The sequence below is a fragment of the Nipponia nippon genome, unplaced genomic scaffold (genome assembly GCF_047370975.1).
Source record: "Nipponia nippon isolate SJK-2023a ecotype South Korea unplaced genomic scaffold, ASM4737097v1 scaffold_1, whole genome shotgun sequence".
Lineage (NCBI taxonomy): Eukaryota > Metazoa > Chordata > Aves > Pelecaniformes > Threskiornithidae > Nipponia > Nipponia nippon.
This window is the reverse complement of record NW_028262290.1, coordinates 140,690,726-140,706,623: the sequence shown is the minus strand read 5'-3', so window position 1 is coordinate 140,706,623 and position 15,898 is coordinate 140,690,726. Positions and strand designations below refer to the sequence as shown.

At 41.4% G+C, this 15,898-nt stretch overlaps 1 protein-coding gene across 3 annotated transcripts in view; it reads left to right on the top strand.

Moving 5' to 3' along the window:
• The window catches only part of LOC104014041 (putative acyl-CoA dehydrogenase 6), a 96,347-nt gene extending 80,571 nt beyond the window's left edge, over nucleotides 1-15,776 (top strand). Inside the window, exons 7-10 of one of the 3 annotated variants that reach the window (XR_015708211.1) lie at nucleotides 5,565-5,726; nucleotides 5,885-6,035; nucleotides 12,916-13,069; nucleotides 14,930-15,776. Coding sequence is in view for 1 of the 3 variants with exons in the window: in XM_087774686.1 (XP_087630812.1) it covers nucleotides 5,565-5,726; nucleotides 5,885-6,035; nucleotides 12,916-13,006 (404 nt within the window). In the remaining 2 variants the exon portion in view is untranslated. Of the gene's footprint in view, nucleotides 1-5,564; nucleotides 5,727-5,884; nucleotides 6,036-12,915; nucleotides 14,869-14,929 lie in introns of those variants that run through there. The other 2 variants (XR_015708210.1, XM_087774686.1) reach the window with 2 other exon arrangements.
• Nucleotides 15,777-15,898: the final 122 nt, after the last annotated feature.

Genomic DNA, 15,898 nt, shown 5'->3' with positions numbered 1-15,898 from the left:
TTCCCTGAAGTTATGCTGTCACAGAGTTCCTGTTAGTCTGAACTCAGGCTGTACTCTAATCCACATGTTTGAGTTATACGGATTCTGGATATTCCAGGTAACCAGATCCAAGTCTGGATTGTCCATTTTCAGCCTCCCAACCTTCCCCTCCCACCCCACAGCGTTTGCTACTTCAACTTAAATATAATGTGGTTCACTGTAAGAAGATTGGTCCTCTTTAAATTTCAGGGTTGTATAAATAATCTCACCATATTCATGCTCCTGTACATACCCTGTCTGTTACTGTCTGTGTGTGGCTGGCGAATCGGGAACTCGAAGAAGTGATTTTCTGATTCAGTGACCAAATAAAAAAATCACTCCCTGTTGTGGGTTGATCCCAGACCAAATATTTTAGACTTCAAATGCTTTAAAAAAATCTTTGGTTTGGGACAAAATTCTTAGTTCAGCCTGAGCTAAATAGTAAATGTGAGACTAGTTTTAGGAAAGAACAGGAGGTTAGACTTGCAAGGGATGCCACTGCAGACTCGGGCAAGGAGGAGACATGGTCCTGCTGTAATCGAGGCGTGCGCAGACTGCAAGGACGTGCATTGTGCATTTTTATGCTCAGTTTGAACTCTAAGTTAAACAAAACAATCAGAAACTCTGGGTTGCAGTGATACTCCCCAGGCAGCAGAGTAACCCGCAGCGTTAGTCACGCCTCAGGCAAAAGTGACGCGCACTGACAGCATCAAAACACAAAGCCCGGCAGGTTAGATCACTCCTGTTAAAACCACTGGCAGCTTGGTACTGTCCAGCCTTGCACAACTGCCCAGCAGTCACCGTGCTCTGCCAGGAAGCAGGACACCAGGTTTCAATTCTTCTTTTTGCCCAGAACAACACAGCAGGAGCAGGCAAACCATCGCCCTGGATGAGCAGTCTGGGAAGGGCACCTTTGCTCCCCCCACCATGGCCAGGCAGGGACCCTCAGGGAGGAGGAGCCTTGGAGCTCACCAGGAGAGAGGGAGCTGCCTCCTGCAGTGCGGTGGCCAGTGTGTTATACCTAGCTGGGCCCCCTGGTTTTGCTTTTATCCACTATCTGATATAAAATGCATGACAGCACTGGGAGCAGGGACAAGACCCATGGTTTGGGCCAAGTTGCAAACTTGGTAACCAGTTGTGGTAAACAAGAAAAAAGAGTAACCAATGTTCAGAAGGGAGCCAGGTGCCTGATGGATGCAGTTTGTTATACCACGACATCTGGCTGTTAACTTCCAGTCCTGCAAATGGTTTTACATATGTTCAACCACACGTGTTTTGCAGAAGGCTCAGATGTGCAAAACTATATACATGCCTTCAGTAGTTTTGTGATTAGGTCTGCATATGTAATCCTAGTTCACACTTCTGGCCCTCAGAAGGACGTTTCTGTTCCTTCACAGTTCTTGACTATTCAAGTGACACTGAAAATCGTCAGTCTGCTTTTAACCACTTTAGGGACCAGTCCTGGCATCCTCGCTTTCACTGCTTCCTAAAACTTGGAAGAGGCAGTTGACTGTTATTTTTTTCTTTCTTTCCTTTTTGGGAATTGTTTTGTTTTGTTGTGTTTGGGGAGTTGTTTTGGTTTTTGTTTTTACGTATTTTTAGTATCAAGTGTGCTCCAGCCTTCTCTTTGTTTATTAACTATATCTTCTTTGTGGCCAAATTTCATAACGTGTGGGGAGTTTTCTTTCTTCTTCACCTTGTTTTTTTTTTTCCCTTTAAAATGGATTTTCAGTCAAACAGATTTAAAATATAAATAGAAAACTAATTTCCTGGAATTGCAAAATTTGGTCACAGGTGTGGTCTTTTCTTCCAAGTAACACATTATCAAAGGTATTGCTAAAAGTCGCTGTGTTTCTTGCTTCATTGAAAGAGAAGAGCTGCCACATATCTCTCCAATGTTGTGACACCCGGTAAACACTGTCCATTTGTGGACCTGTTGCACTGATCACAGGAAAAGAATGTTGCTATGGCAAGGAAGCAAACAGGTTTTTTTGCGAATTGCTTAACTTGGAGGCAAAGAGGGAGTTCAGTGTGTGTGAGAAAGCAGAATGGCACTTTTCTAATGACTTCTATCTGCTCTTGTAGTCTCAGTTTTATGAGCACCATTGAGTCATGGCCAGTAAGCAGGATGACAGATCCTTTTGCATGGGCAACGCACGTCCTTAAGAGACAGATTGCTCAGCTTGGAGCTCACTGTACATCTCACTAGAGAGTGATCAGCCGCAGCCTAAGAAAAATATATCAATTTCCTTTTGTTTTGAGAGGAGATATAGCAAGGCAAAGCGTGTTTACGGTAAGCAGAAGTTTCAAGTGGAAAAATATAAGTTGGATGGAGGTACAAGGAAAAGATTATTCTTCATCTGGCAACTTCAAGTGCTTTCACAATTCTTGGCTGTGTGGTAGACCATGCGTTCCTTAGGCTGCCCTAGAGTGACACTTCCTGCATGTGCTGTCAGTTGAAACCCTTGGGGCCAAGTTTGTCTGAGGATGTGGAGAACACTGTACAACAAAAGAGGAGATAAATATACGGGGCAGGGGGGGAAGTTCAGAGAGAAAATGAGTTTCACCATTAAGAATGGTATTTCTCTGTACTTGTATGACTGGCAAAGTATTGTGTGCCGTTATGTTGTACAAGGCTGTTGGTAGTCAATGGTATCCACGACGTACTGCATTTCATTGCTGTTTGCTGCACAGCTAAGCTTTGCCCTGTTAGAGCTATGCTTATAGCCCTGTCCAACCTGACCTTGAACACTTCCAATGATGGGACATCCACAACTTTTCTGGGCAACCTGTTCCAGTGTCTCACCACCCTCATCATAAAGAATTTCTTAGAATCATAGAATGGTTTGGGTTGGAAGATCATCTAGTTCCAACCCCAAAACATTCTTATTTATGTTCGATCTAAAACTACCCTCTTTCAGTTTAAAACCTGTGCCTCCTGTCCTGTCACTACAGGCTCTGGTAAAAAGTCTCTCTCCATCTTACTTATAAGCCCCCTTTAAGTATTGAAAGGCCGCAACAAGGTCTCCTCAGAGCCTTCTCTTCTCCAGGCTGAAAAACCCCAGCTCTCTCAGCGTTTCATAGAATCATAGAATCCTTAAGGTTGGAAAAGACCCTTAAGATCATAGAGTCCAACCGTTAACCTAGGACTGCCAAGTCCACCACTAAACCATGTCCTCGAGCACCACGTCTACCCTTCTTTTAAATACCTCCAGGGATGGAGACTCAACCACTTCCCTGGGCAGCCTGTTCCAGTGCCTGACTACCCTTTCGGTGAAAGGACCCCAGATCTGGACACAGTACTCCGGGGGGGGTTCACCAGAGCAGAGTAGAGGGGCAGAGTCACCTCCCTTGACCTGCTGGCCACGCTTCTTTTGATGCAGCCCAGGACTGCCTTTAGAAGATTTCCTCTGTTTATTTTTGTGTGCAAATGGCAGTTCCAGGAATAAGCAGAAGGGCGGTGATGGCAGCTAAGGAAACAGGAGGATGGGTCAGCTGGGTCAGGAAGGAGGCAGTGAAGCGGGGAGGGGGGCACTGTGAGAGCAGTTTTCTCAGGCCCCCTCACTCCCAGCCCTGATGCGTGGTGACAGCCTGAGCAGAGATGGGCCAAAACCCCTTCATGATCTTCAGCCCTTTTGCAAGCAGGACGTAGATAGGTGCTGTTCTGTTCCTTCCCACCTGGTCCTGCTCCTGCTCCTGCCTCCTCTTTGCTCTTTCCCATCCCTTCTTTCCCTGGTGCTGGATGCTGGGAACCACACGAGCCGCGCTGGAGCATCTTGCTCTGACAGACCGACACAAGACTAATCCCTTCTCCTTATCCCTCCCACCTCCCTTCTGCTCTCCTAGCACTGACATGTACTGTTTAGTTTCCCTCCCAGCAGCTCAGACTCGGCTGTATGCTTCCCAGGGATCAGTTTGGGGGCAAGGGACAAGAGGTGCCTAGACACTTCTTGCTCTTTCTTCAGCATCTCTCAAGCTGGAGACCATAGACATACAAGTGAAAAAGCTGATAGTGTTATATATGCTACAGTGTTGTGTTACGTGGTCCTCTGGAAGAACAGGGATGTTCCTCTGTACAAGAGATGTCCCTGAAAACAGCAATTTCTTTTCCTGTCCAGGAAACCAGCGTTAGGGTGGCAACATAGTGTATTAACACAGAAGAAATGAGGACATTACTGTATATGGTCTTTTGAAAAACAAGCACTGAGGCTAGTTGTTTGAGGAAGGAGGGGAAAATATTGAAGGAATGAGAAAAGCTGATCACGGAATGTGGGGACAGCATGTGAAAAATAGCCCTCTGTGGAAGAGCTGGTGAATGATCATGGCAGGGGGCAATTGGTGGGATGCAGAGTCTGCATATGAGAGCAGCATAGGGATGAAGTTTAAACAGAGGTCATCCTGAAAGCGATGCAAAAAGGAATATGGAAGCACACCAGGCTCCTCTAAGGAACTGTCATGTAACTGGCATGTGGGAAAAGGCATTTTGTAGTAGTCCAGGGCTCGGCTGTATTTTGCATTTCAGATGCAGAGTTTTGTGGTTTAGATTCTAGATGTGAATGGATGTGGATATGCATATTTTGAAAAGAGAAAATGTGACCCTTCTTATACAGATGGATTTGTGAACTCTCTCCCTCTCCCTACTGCTTGCCATAGTGACATGGCTCCACATTTGCCAAACAAAATTCTCCACGAATTCAGCACCTGCTGTTGTCCTAGCTAAGCTGCAAGAGACTGATAGCCTAGCCCTTCAATTCAAGGCTGGTTTGCCTTGGAAAAGAAACTTTTCCCTTTTTCTCTTGTTTAAAATAGAGTATCTCTTAAGTTTTCTCAAAAAGTAGCAGCGAACTAGTTCTCTTGCTTTAAAACAGTGTCTACCATCTCTCTCACCTGTCTTCCAGCAGTATCCTATTTTGATTCTGCTTCCATTAGAAGCACTGCTTAGCATTTACTAAAAGTGGTTCTGAATCTTAATGTTTTTCCCTTCCTTTCTGTACTGGGATCTGATCACAGAATGCAGATGTAGTAAGCGGTCTGTTCCTGTTCCTTGATCTCTGAATAGGTTTCTGCCTTCTCCCTGAAAGCTGCCTTGAATTTACATTTCTACAGCATTCCTCAGTGAGCACGCTGTCTGCCTTCAGATTTTCTTTCGGGATTGTAACAGACCTTCAGGACACAGGTAGCATGGAAAGCAGGAGTGGCCACAAGCTTTTGCTAGGGCCCCAAATGAGGCATTAAGGATGAAGTTTACATACTCGTCATTACATACTGCTCTTTCCTTCCCTCCTCCCCACCCTCCTTCACTCTCCTCCGAGTTTTGGCAGTTTGGGGCTCAGGTGAAATAGGGATAAAGGGGTCTTCAAGGTACAAGGACATACCAGACATTTCTCAGAATTGAAACTGCACCCCAAACCGAGTGTAGGGAATAATTTACTTTAGAAAACCTAATGTATTGTTTGTACAATGTGAAAAAACCATCTTTTTCAACAAGAAGAAAAACAGAAGATCTGGCTAAAATGATGTCTTGTTCTGTGCTTTGCTTCTTCAAGTCCTGACACCGCTGGAAACTATAATACAAGAAACTATTGACTACACTCGCCAGCGGAAAGTGTTTGACCAGTCTGTCCTGCACAACCAAGCCGTGCACTTCCGCCTGGCCGAGCTGGCAACCGAAGTGGAGCTCCTTCGCTCGCTGCTGTACCGCACCATTGGTGAGCTCCCACATCTGCCTTCCCAGATGTGCTTCTCTTCTTGCAGAGAACGTTGTCAGGCTAAAGGAACACGGGGAGGTGATTGCCAGAGAGGCAGGCTGTGATCAGTGACTGCATGTGTATAACTGTGCTTTTTTATTTCTTTTTTTTTTTTTTAGCTCTCTATGTGGAAGGGAACGATGTGACAAAATTTGCTTCCATGGCTAAGCTAAAGGCGGGTCGTCTGGCCCGTGAAGTGACCGATAGCTGTCTCCAGTTCTGGGGAGGAATGGGATTCACCAGTGAGGTTCTGGTGAGCAGGTTTTACAGGTAAGCAAGTGAATGGTGAAAATAGGAAATGGCTTTACTGAAATTTGGCCTCTTAAATGTCCCACTAAAAGATCACCCACTTGACAAGGGCACCAGCTCCTAGCTGGTGTGAATGGTATTGTTCCACTGAATGGCATGTCACTGATGTACGTTGTGGATGCAAGGGTATCCACAGTCCTGTTGAGTTTGGGGTGACATGTGTGAGTGTGAGGACATAGGCTGACTATTCCTTTGCCAAACCTTGGCTTTGCATTACAACGGTGTAGTTTGAACTACCCACAGGTTAGCTTGAATGTCAGGTGAAAGAAGTAAACTCCATGTTTTCCTCAATGGTCCTCTGGTACCTGGCAGACAATAGGACAAGGAAAAAAAGGGAAGCCTACCAACAAGCGATTTTTTTTCTCTTTGCTCTTTGTTTGCTTATAGTCTTGATTACAAGAACAGAACTAAAACAAAACAGAAGCTTTCTTCCAAAACCAATGAAAATCAGCTGTATCTTTTCCCCCAAATATATGTGTGAAACTGGAGTTCGCCATTAGGCTCCTGCAGTAGTCTTTTCTGATAGCAGTCACCTGATAAGTCACACCAGATACCGTGTGAGACGTATGAGAGATATAGCTGTTTCCAGCAAGTTGTTAGATGATTAAAACGGTACAGAGACCTTTTTGCAAATTAATTGAAGTCCCTTCAAATTTTACCATATATCTACTTAGAGCAAAATTCTCTCGAAGGAAAGAGTTTTATTGGCAGCTGTTAGGAAAATTCTGGCCCCGGTGTCTTATATTCTGTAGGAGGACCAAAATGGAACTTGCATTTTCTTGCAGTAACAGATTTCAGTTCAGCCCTTATATATACGATACCTAATCAAAGGTTAGCAAAATTAGTTAGCGGTTCAGTTAGTTGAAAGTTTTGGTAAATGTATTCGTGTAAAGTGAGAGCAGAACACTAAAAATCTGTAAAAAGCTTGTTTCTTTTTAGTAGGTTGAGTTACTTATTCTATTTTTAATAGCATTTTATGAACAAGAATGCCATTGTGGTAACTCAGAGAGATCCTCAACCTTTTTTGACGTGTGGATTCCTGAAATTTTCTGGCGGAGGTACAGGCTGCTATATGGTGGTGGTTTTAAGCCAGCTGTCAATACGGTAGTTTTGCTTAGTTATTTTTTTCACAGCCTCTTCATTAGCAACTAATGGTCCCTGGTGATGCAGATGTTAAAAGCTACTGCAGTAGGCACTCTGAGTAAAATGAATCCTTGTCTTGAAGCGCTTACTGTCAATGTAGTAATGCATACAGATTAATGTGTGTGTGCTTTTATATAGCTTTGATTTGTCTTTAGATTTCCTAGCCCAGTGTGTTATTGCTAACCGTGGGCAGGGATTTTCTGTGTGAATTGCAGAGTGGTTTCTAAGCGCCCCAGCACAGTCCCATTTTTCCTGAGAAGAAATCCAGGGTATTTCCTATCGGTATAAACTGTGTCAGACATATCTTTCCGCCTCTAAACCAAACAGTGCTATAAATGAGGCTAAAGGCAGTGTGATATCTGTACTCTAAAATTTTCTCTGAATCAGTAAAATTCTGTCATTGAGTAACCATAAGCTCCAGGAAGAGAGAGGTAGAGTATTACCTAAATAAACAGTTACAGGTTCAAGTCAGAATCTTGTTAATCTGTAACAATAAGCAAAGCAGCAACTTTCTTAAAGCTTTTCTTTTTTTGTACAGCAGTCTGCGTAACCATTCACGTCACTGTCACATTTGTCAAGTAGCAAGCAGCATAACTGCACAGCATGACATCTAGTCATAGTGTACAAAGAGTTTTGTAGCATAATCCTTACCAAGTTTCCAAGGAAATGTTAGTCTTCGACACGTCGGGCTGTTACTCCTCAAAGAGCACACAGCATACTGCATGATTAGTGCATGAAGTCTTTGAATTTTAGTTATTAGGGTTGGTGGGGAGGTAACAAACAGCTCGGCACAAAACTGTCTGCCAAATGACTTTATTCACATCTGTCATTTTAATCATTAGTTTTTTAAACTTTGTAGAAGAACTGACTTTTTTAAAGTGCAGTATTCTCTAGAAGGTGTAAAGATAGCTGTTTCACCATGTAGGTGCCTATACTGGGCTGATTTTATGTACATAAATGTCTCATTTTTAGTTGTAGGGATACTGAGAAGGAGAATGGGTTTGGAAAAAAGTTTTGAGCCCAAATATCAAAGGGTTTAATAGAAAAATACAAGCCAATATGAAAAACAAAAGGAGTGGACTTTCCAGACTTTACCCTACTAGCAGGATTCTGGAGAAGGAAAGCACCAGACTGAAGCTGTGTTTGTTTATTTTTCTCTCCCCTGTATGAAAAGCCTCAAAGACATCATGACTTAGAAAAAAATCAGTTATTGAACAAACCCACAATCTATATGAAAACCCCAGGTTGTGAGAGATCAGAGCGAGGAAAAACTTTTTTTGTAGCAAGTATATTGCAATTTTTCAGACTTCATAAAATGAGTTTTAAAATATTTCAGGTAGTGATCTATATATTTTAATAATAATTACGTACACTTCAGTTGTTACAGGAAGAACTGGTCTGGCTTTCTTAAAAAAGTTTGTTTGTTTGTTTTTTAATTAAGATTGTTTCTATGTACTAACACTGTCTAACTGCTGCCAGTTCTTACAAGTTTTACTCGTGGGGTGTGATGGGGAGAATGCTATCATTTCTTTACTTGCTGCCTTGTGAAAGACTCAAGAAAGCAGTAGTGAAAAATACTGATTGACTACTCACGTGAAATAGGTGAAATGTAAATAGCATTGCAAATGCACATAGCTGCAGAAGAAAAACGGATTTCTTTTTTTCCCTCAGCTGTCACCTAGGTATTGCAATATGAAGTTTTAGTTGTAATTCAGGGTAGTTAAAAATCAAGCTTCTATATAGTTTTAAGTGGAACTTTTTTGAATAAGTAATGCATTTCCTTCTAAATTATTTTTTGTATTCCTCACATGTTTAAAAAGTCAGTTGAAATATTTTATTCAGTTTCATTTTTAATTTCATTTTTTATGTTCTTTCATTCTTTACAAAGCATGTCTAAACTAGAATGAGTCTAGACAATTGTGGTTTTTTTAATCAGTCTTTGTCATTATCACAATTTATAGTTGTACCAAATGAAACGAAACCTATCAATTTCTGCTGACAAAAAAAATTTGCTTTGAAGTCAGTAGCTAACTCTTGGGACAAGACTTAATAACAGTTCCTCAGTCATCTGTGAAAACAAATCCGTAGTTTCAACCTTTTTCTGGGGAGGTTTTGAGACAGATGCCTGTCTACCACTTTGGTTGACTTTTACGAGTACCTTGAGAGGGAATTTAGGAGATGAAGCACGTGACATCTAGCTCTAATATGGCAAATCAAAGTAGGTAACTGTACAGCGGTGACTTTAAAGCGGAGCTACGCTCCCGGGCAGGCCAAGGTGATGCCTGCTCCTGCTCAGCTGTCCCTTCAAAATGGCCCTTAGGGGAAATGGGCAGGGCCACGCAAACTGGTGGGCACGGCTGCTGGTGGCTGGGCTGTGCCAGCCTGGCCAGGGGCCTGCCATGCTGGGTGGTGTCAGGTCAAACTTCTCCCTCTGGACCGAAAGAAAATAGATAGTGCAGCAGGCTCCTCTCAGGGTGTTTGTGAACAGAAAGGGCTTTTTAGATCCCAGCACCATATGGCTTTCAAGAGGAAAATGTAGCGTAGAGCGGCTCCCTGAGCAGGCACGGCTTCTCGGCTGCAGGTAGTAAATGGTAGTGGGATGCACAACTGCAAACACCATCACTTTTTATCAACTTGAGGCTAGAGACAGATTTAGTGTGCCATTAGCTGTGGCCTTAGTGCCTATACAGCACGTTACAAGGTCAAAAGTTTTCCTCGCACTGTGAGATAGGTACCTGTCCCTACTTCATGGCTAGTGAAATCGCACGCAAGGGAGAGCTCAGACTGGAGCAAGGACTAGCCCTGATTTTCAGGATATCTGGGACTAAAAGGTTTCCAGGCAGGGTGATGGACACGGCTTGGCTGTGCAAAACAAGGGCTGAATGGCGCTCTGGATGCAGAGGGGTCAACACCGGCCAAAAGAGGAACGTTAGACTGAAGGACCGTGCTGGATTATACTACTCAGGAACACATTCAGGCTGTAAATTAGAGGGTTCCTGATCAGTAGAACAACTTTGTTATGTGGCAGCCTTCAAATTAGGGTAGTCCAAGATTAAAGGGAGCTTCTTTTTTCTCGCTATAGCAGTGCTTGATGCATTTCTGAAGGAACTTATATGATATGGTACCTATGGAGATGGGAAACTTTGTTTGATGACGTGGGGGTCCTTTTTGTCCCTTGTGCTACCTAACTAGAAATTACTGATAACCTGGCTCGAGTTTGGTGGGTGGGAAGGGTTCCTCACCCTCCCTCATAAATACGGTTTTTTAACTCAGCATTCAGAAATGAATTTTTTTTTTAATCCATCAAAAAATGGATTGCTTTTTAACATTTATATCTCTTGATTTGGTTGAGCAGAGTAAGTCTTATCTACAGTTGATGTTTCAGGTGCATGGAATTTCCTGAAGGAGAGGAAGCTCTTTTCAGGAAGCGTTTTGCGGGGCCAGAACACCATGGTTAGGATTTCTCTCTTTCCTCAGGCAAACTCCCACTCTCCAAGGAAAACAGCGTTCAACAAGTGGCTAGAGGTTTGGCCCCTCAAAATGACACCTATACGTAATCATTTGGTGCATTGCAGGCTGGTTCCTCACTGTCCTTGGTCAGGGTGAAGCCATCACAGGTCGGTGCTCACCTCAGCAGGTAGTGCAGGACGTGCTGCTCTGGCATGGGGGCAGCGACAAGGTGACCGAGGGATCAGAAAGCAAAGTGTTGCTGTGCCAGAACAAAAGCATTCCAGGGGTAGCCTACCTAAAGCAATAAAATTCTAGTATTTATATATATTATTTATATGCTGTATTAATAATGCATTATTGATATAATATAAACTATCAAACCATAAACTTAAAATAAATAGCTGATACACAAGCTTACTTTACTATCTTCCCCAGCTTCCTCACAGAGTTCCTGGCAGAATAGTTAGTCCTGTGTTTTTGTTTTCCTACGCTGAAAGCAAGTCTCTTTCCCAGAAGAGGGCTGCTAGATTAACATCCTTCGAGTCCTGTGTCATCTCGATCCTTTTAAAGTAGGCAAAACCTTCTGTCCTGTCTCCCCGGGGCAGTGATCGGCATTAGTCGCCTGCCTGTAGATTCTGTAGGAAACATTCCTTATCTCACCCATAGAGACAAAAATACAACCACCAGCGATTTTGTAGAGACACACACATATATACACACACACAAAAACATATGTGAAAGGCGTTTTGGTTTTTTAAGACATGTATTGATATGGGATAACCCGACATGCCTGTCACACACCACCAAAGCCAGATCTTACCACTGCCTACTTGTAACTTCATATAAACAAGCCACATGTGTCCAGGATTCCTGCTGCAAATGGAGGATTTTTATCGGCATCACAGAGGCGTTTTGAGGATTAATTACTTACTGTTGCTACAGTGCTGTGAAGATGCAAGATGCTAAGCGTTGGCAGGGGCTTTCTGCAGCTTGAAAAAGCAGACAGCACCGCAGAACGAAGGACAAGTAACCCACCATTGTCCCAGCTCTGCTGCTTTCAACAAGGTCCATAGGAAGGTGGGGAATCTTCAGGGTTTGAATTAAGTAGAGGTAGGTTAGCAGAACTGTTTCGGTGGTTTGGGTATTTTTTTCTTCTCCCCAAAGGAGAAAAGAAATTTGTGAAGAAAATTGCTTAAGGTTGCAGTAGTTTGCAATCTGGCTAGCACAGGGAACTTAGGCAATACTGTTAGGGATGACTCAGTGATATTAATAGCAGTTTTTAAATGAGTGCAATTAGAAATATCAAATGAGAAGTAAACAAGCTTGGAGCAGCTATTCATTTTTAAAGCAGAGAAGCTTTATCTATTATATAATATTATACTATAATACTATATAATACTAATACTATACTATAATACTATATAATACTAATACGGATTATGCCAGATCTCACATAGCCATTAGGGAGACCAGGGTGGTTCTTGGTTAAAAAACATGAATGGAAATTGTACCTTCTCTGTACACTTCTGCAATATCTCATGTACCGATTGGCTAATACTCTTTTTACCACACAGTTAAGCAAAGTTGAGTACTGCAACACTTTTTTGCTGCTGGGCCTCCAAAAGCTCGTTTCCCTTCTAAAATTCAACTGCAGGCTTAGGCAGCTGCAGCTTTCACAAAGGAACAGCGGGGATGTTGCGGGAAGCGTTGCAGACCATCTCACCCGGAGGAGGCAACAGATGAGGTGTTCTGCAGACAGCTGGCATGAGTGTAGGTCATTTGAGCAGGCGGTCCAGCAGAAAACCCTGGGAAGAGCCTGCGATGCTTTATATGCCAGTCCAAAGTGATCAGACGTAAAGAAAAGTCTGTATGCAGTTCAGCTGCAGGAGGTCTGGCTGGGCTTAAGCAGGGCCAGTTGCATGCTAGGAGAGGTTTTAACTTATTTTAAGATGAAAATAGAGTGTTAAGCCAAGTTAAGGTTATTTTTGAAAGAATCTGAAAATTGGATGTGCCAAATGATATCTTAAGCCTTTTGATTTTGAATTAGCAACATCCCTGTACACAAAAGGGTATGTACAGTGCTGACACATCTGTCCACACTGTGTATGTACTTCTGTAAACAAGGGGTTTCAATGTAGTAAAAGCAGCTCCATAATAAATGCATAGAATAAATGGGTATGTGCAGTTCTGTACTTGTTCCATCAGTATAGCATGCAAATATTTAAATCCACTCTTTATATTTCTACAGAGACTTGAGATTAATGTCAATAGGAGGTGGTACAGATGAAACCATGCTTTCCATCATATGCAAATACATGGAAACACTTCCAAGCAAGTGACGCATCTCCACTCTTCCTTGAAAATTAAGCAAGCAAGAGCATAGCTTGTACTGCACACTGAAGGTAACAGCCAGTACATGTTTCAAGTGTAAAATAAGTAGAAAATGTAACGGTGATTTTGCTAATGAACTGCTTATCAGGGTCTTTGACCATGATGATTCTACATGTTCTCCAATATCAAATTTCTGTTGATATGAAGGAGTCTGAAAGCATGTGGCCTCCTGCAAATTTTTTTCCTTTTTTTCACTGCGTTACTTTTTTGGGGGGTCTCAGCACCCAGAAAAAATGTCTTCTTTAATCAAGGTGTATCTACATTTTAAAGCATCTAAGCTAACAATTAAGAAACATAACTTCCACATGGATACAGCTATGATTTCACTAGTAGCCTAATCTTAATTTCAGTGTAACTTTGCTTTCAAGATGAATAATTAAGGCACAAATTATTCCCTTCCATAATCACATACTGGAACAGTGATTCTGCTCTCAGTTACAAGTACCTTCCCTATTTTTCAATTTTAGCAAGTAGTCATCAAAATGAGCTCTGCCATCTTTGCCAAGTTCACGTTGACTTGTACTACGCTCTGTCATGGATGTTTGGTGGTGGGAGTGGGGGTTGATTTTTCTTTGTAGAATTCTACAAACAATTGTTTAATTGTATCTGAAGCTTTTGGAGGCCTGAACTTCAGCAGTAAGGTATCATGTTTTGTGTGTAATTATTAAAGAAATTTTTTTTTTTAAAAAAGTTAATATGGAAATTGTGTGTTATTATTTAAATTAGATGGTGCAATTTGTTATATGCCAGTCACCTTAAACCAGAAGTGTGTACTAAGTATTTTCAAAATTAGTGAGGTTACACAAAAAGTCTCACTGAAATGTACATCATCTGCTGTGATAAGCATAAATTCTTAATTTGATCTTCTTTAAATCTTATTCTTTATGTTTACTTGCATATCAGCCATACCTTCAAAACCAACATCAGCAGCTCTTCCTAAAGCAGCCATTTAAGTCAGAAGAGACAACCTGCCTTATTGCAAAAAAAAGCTTCAGTGGACTTTTCCTTGTAACCAGCTGGATGTGTTAAGCATTTTCTAAGGAATCTCCATGATACTGTAAGGTTAACAGTTTGATAGTTAAAAGATGCTATTTTCTTCCACCTGGAAATAATCTGTATGGTTGCTAGGTGGAGTCTTAAGTTACATTAAATTGAGAAATGCAATATATAAATGTTGTGTAAAAATTATGTACAAAATTTCAAAACCAAGAGTAAACCTAACTGCAGTATTCCTATGCAGCTGCTATTAACTACAACTTTGTAAAAGTACAATTAAATGGTACTAATATTTTTCTATCATATCCACTGTATAGTGGATTTTATTCTACAAGATCATACTACAGCATCCTGAAGTCTTGCTACCTATTTGTGAATTTTAAGGGACTGTTGGAGTAATACTTTTCTATCAGAAAATTACCAGTAAGTAAGTGCAGATGCTCAAGAAAATTCTAAGGCTGCAATGCACGGTTTCCACCAATTGCCATTCCCCTTCCCGAGTGAAATATGCTCACAGCAGTTTCACCTTTACATAAGTCACCTTAACCATTCTAAGCAAACTTGCAGGATTATCAGTTCAGATTTTAAACTGAAAAATTGACCTTTTACTGGAAATGAAGAAAGGGAAATGTGCTATGTTCTGTACTTGCTCCAAAAGTAAAATACAGAAATATGTCACAGATTTGACTATGTAACTTCCAGTTTCCTTTCAGTTCAGAAAGTTCATGTTAAAAGAGCCTAAGAAGAGGTGTGATTTAGCACTTAATTAAAAAAGTCCTTGTGTGTTTTCTAATAAACAGAGATGTAGAAAGTTGTTTGGAGGCTTCATATATTCCTTGTGTTTAAGCTTTCCCCCGATTTCCTGCCCCATCTAGACAACTACAAAAAAACCAGACAACCCTCCTGAAATGAAGAAACACAGAAAGGAAGACATCGGCTTCAGATTCCCTGCCTAATTCATTTCCCCTCACTCCTCTGCACCACTAAAGAATGGGGGGGTGGGGACAGTGGGAAGACCTAGTTCCTATTCTGCGCTGATTACCTTTTAATCTGGTTTGACATTTAAAATTAAAATCCTGTTCGTTTTATACATGATCTGAAGGACTGGTAAAAGATTTTTACCAATATGTGCTCTGTCAAGACTTACGGGATGCCCTAGCATATTTTTCAGTACAAAGACAGGAAATGTATCTGCCATATAACTAGCTGCATCCACCCATTTTTCTACTTTGTATTAGGTAGTTAAAAACTTTTTCCATTTTTTAGTATGGCAGATTGATTGCTAAAAAAAAAATAAAATAAATCATGTCTAGAAATTGCTCAGACACCACGTTTAAGAGCCAGAAATATATTTCTAGAAGATGATCAAGTATCAGGGGAGTGTGGCTGTCAAACAGATATGTCAGTAATTATCATCTCACAAGTTAGGTACCTTGCACTCCACTGTCTCATTAAAATTATACAAGTGCATCAATCTTGGATGGCAAAATATCCTATTGACTAGCTTTGGGAATGCTATTCTTGTTTAACAAGCCCAGCAATTCTCATATAAAGACAATGAATTATCCTGGTGTTAGTACTTAGATGTTCTGTTATTTGTAGAAGTATTGTAGACCTTTTAACAGTCAAAGATTACATCAGCTAGAAATATTTGAGCTTTAATTACTTTTACACATTCTGTGTGTTTTGTATTAGGTGATTTACATGTCACACTTCCGTTGTTATATATGAAATCTAACATGAAAGAAACGTAGCATACACCTCCATTTCTTATTTTAATAGTGCTCCCCACACAAGTATAGCCCCTTAAATGCAGCACCATTTTCAAAAAAATACATTGGTAT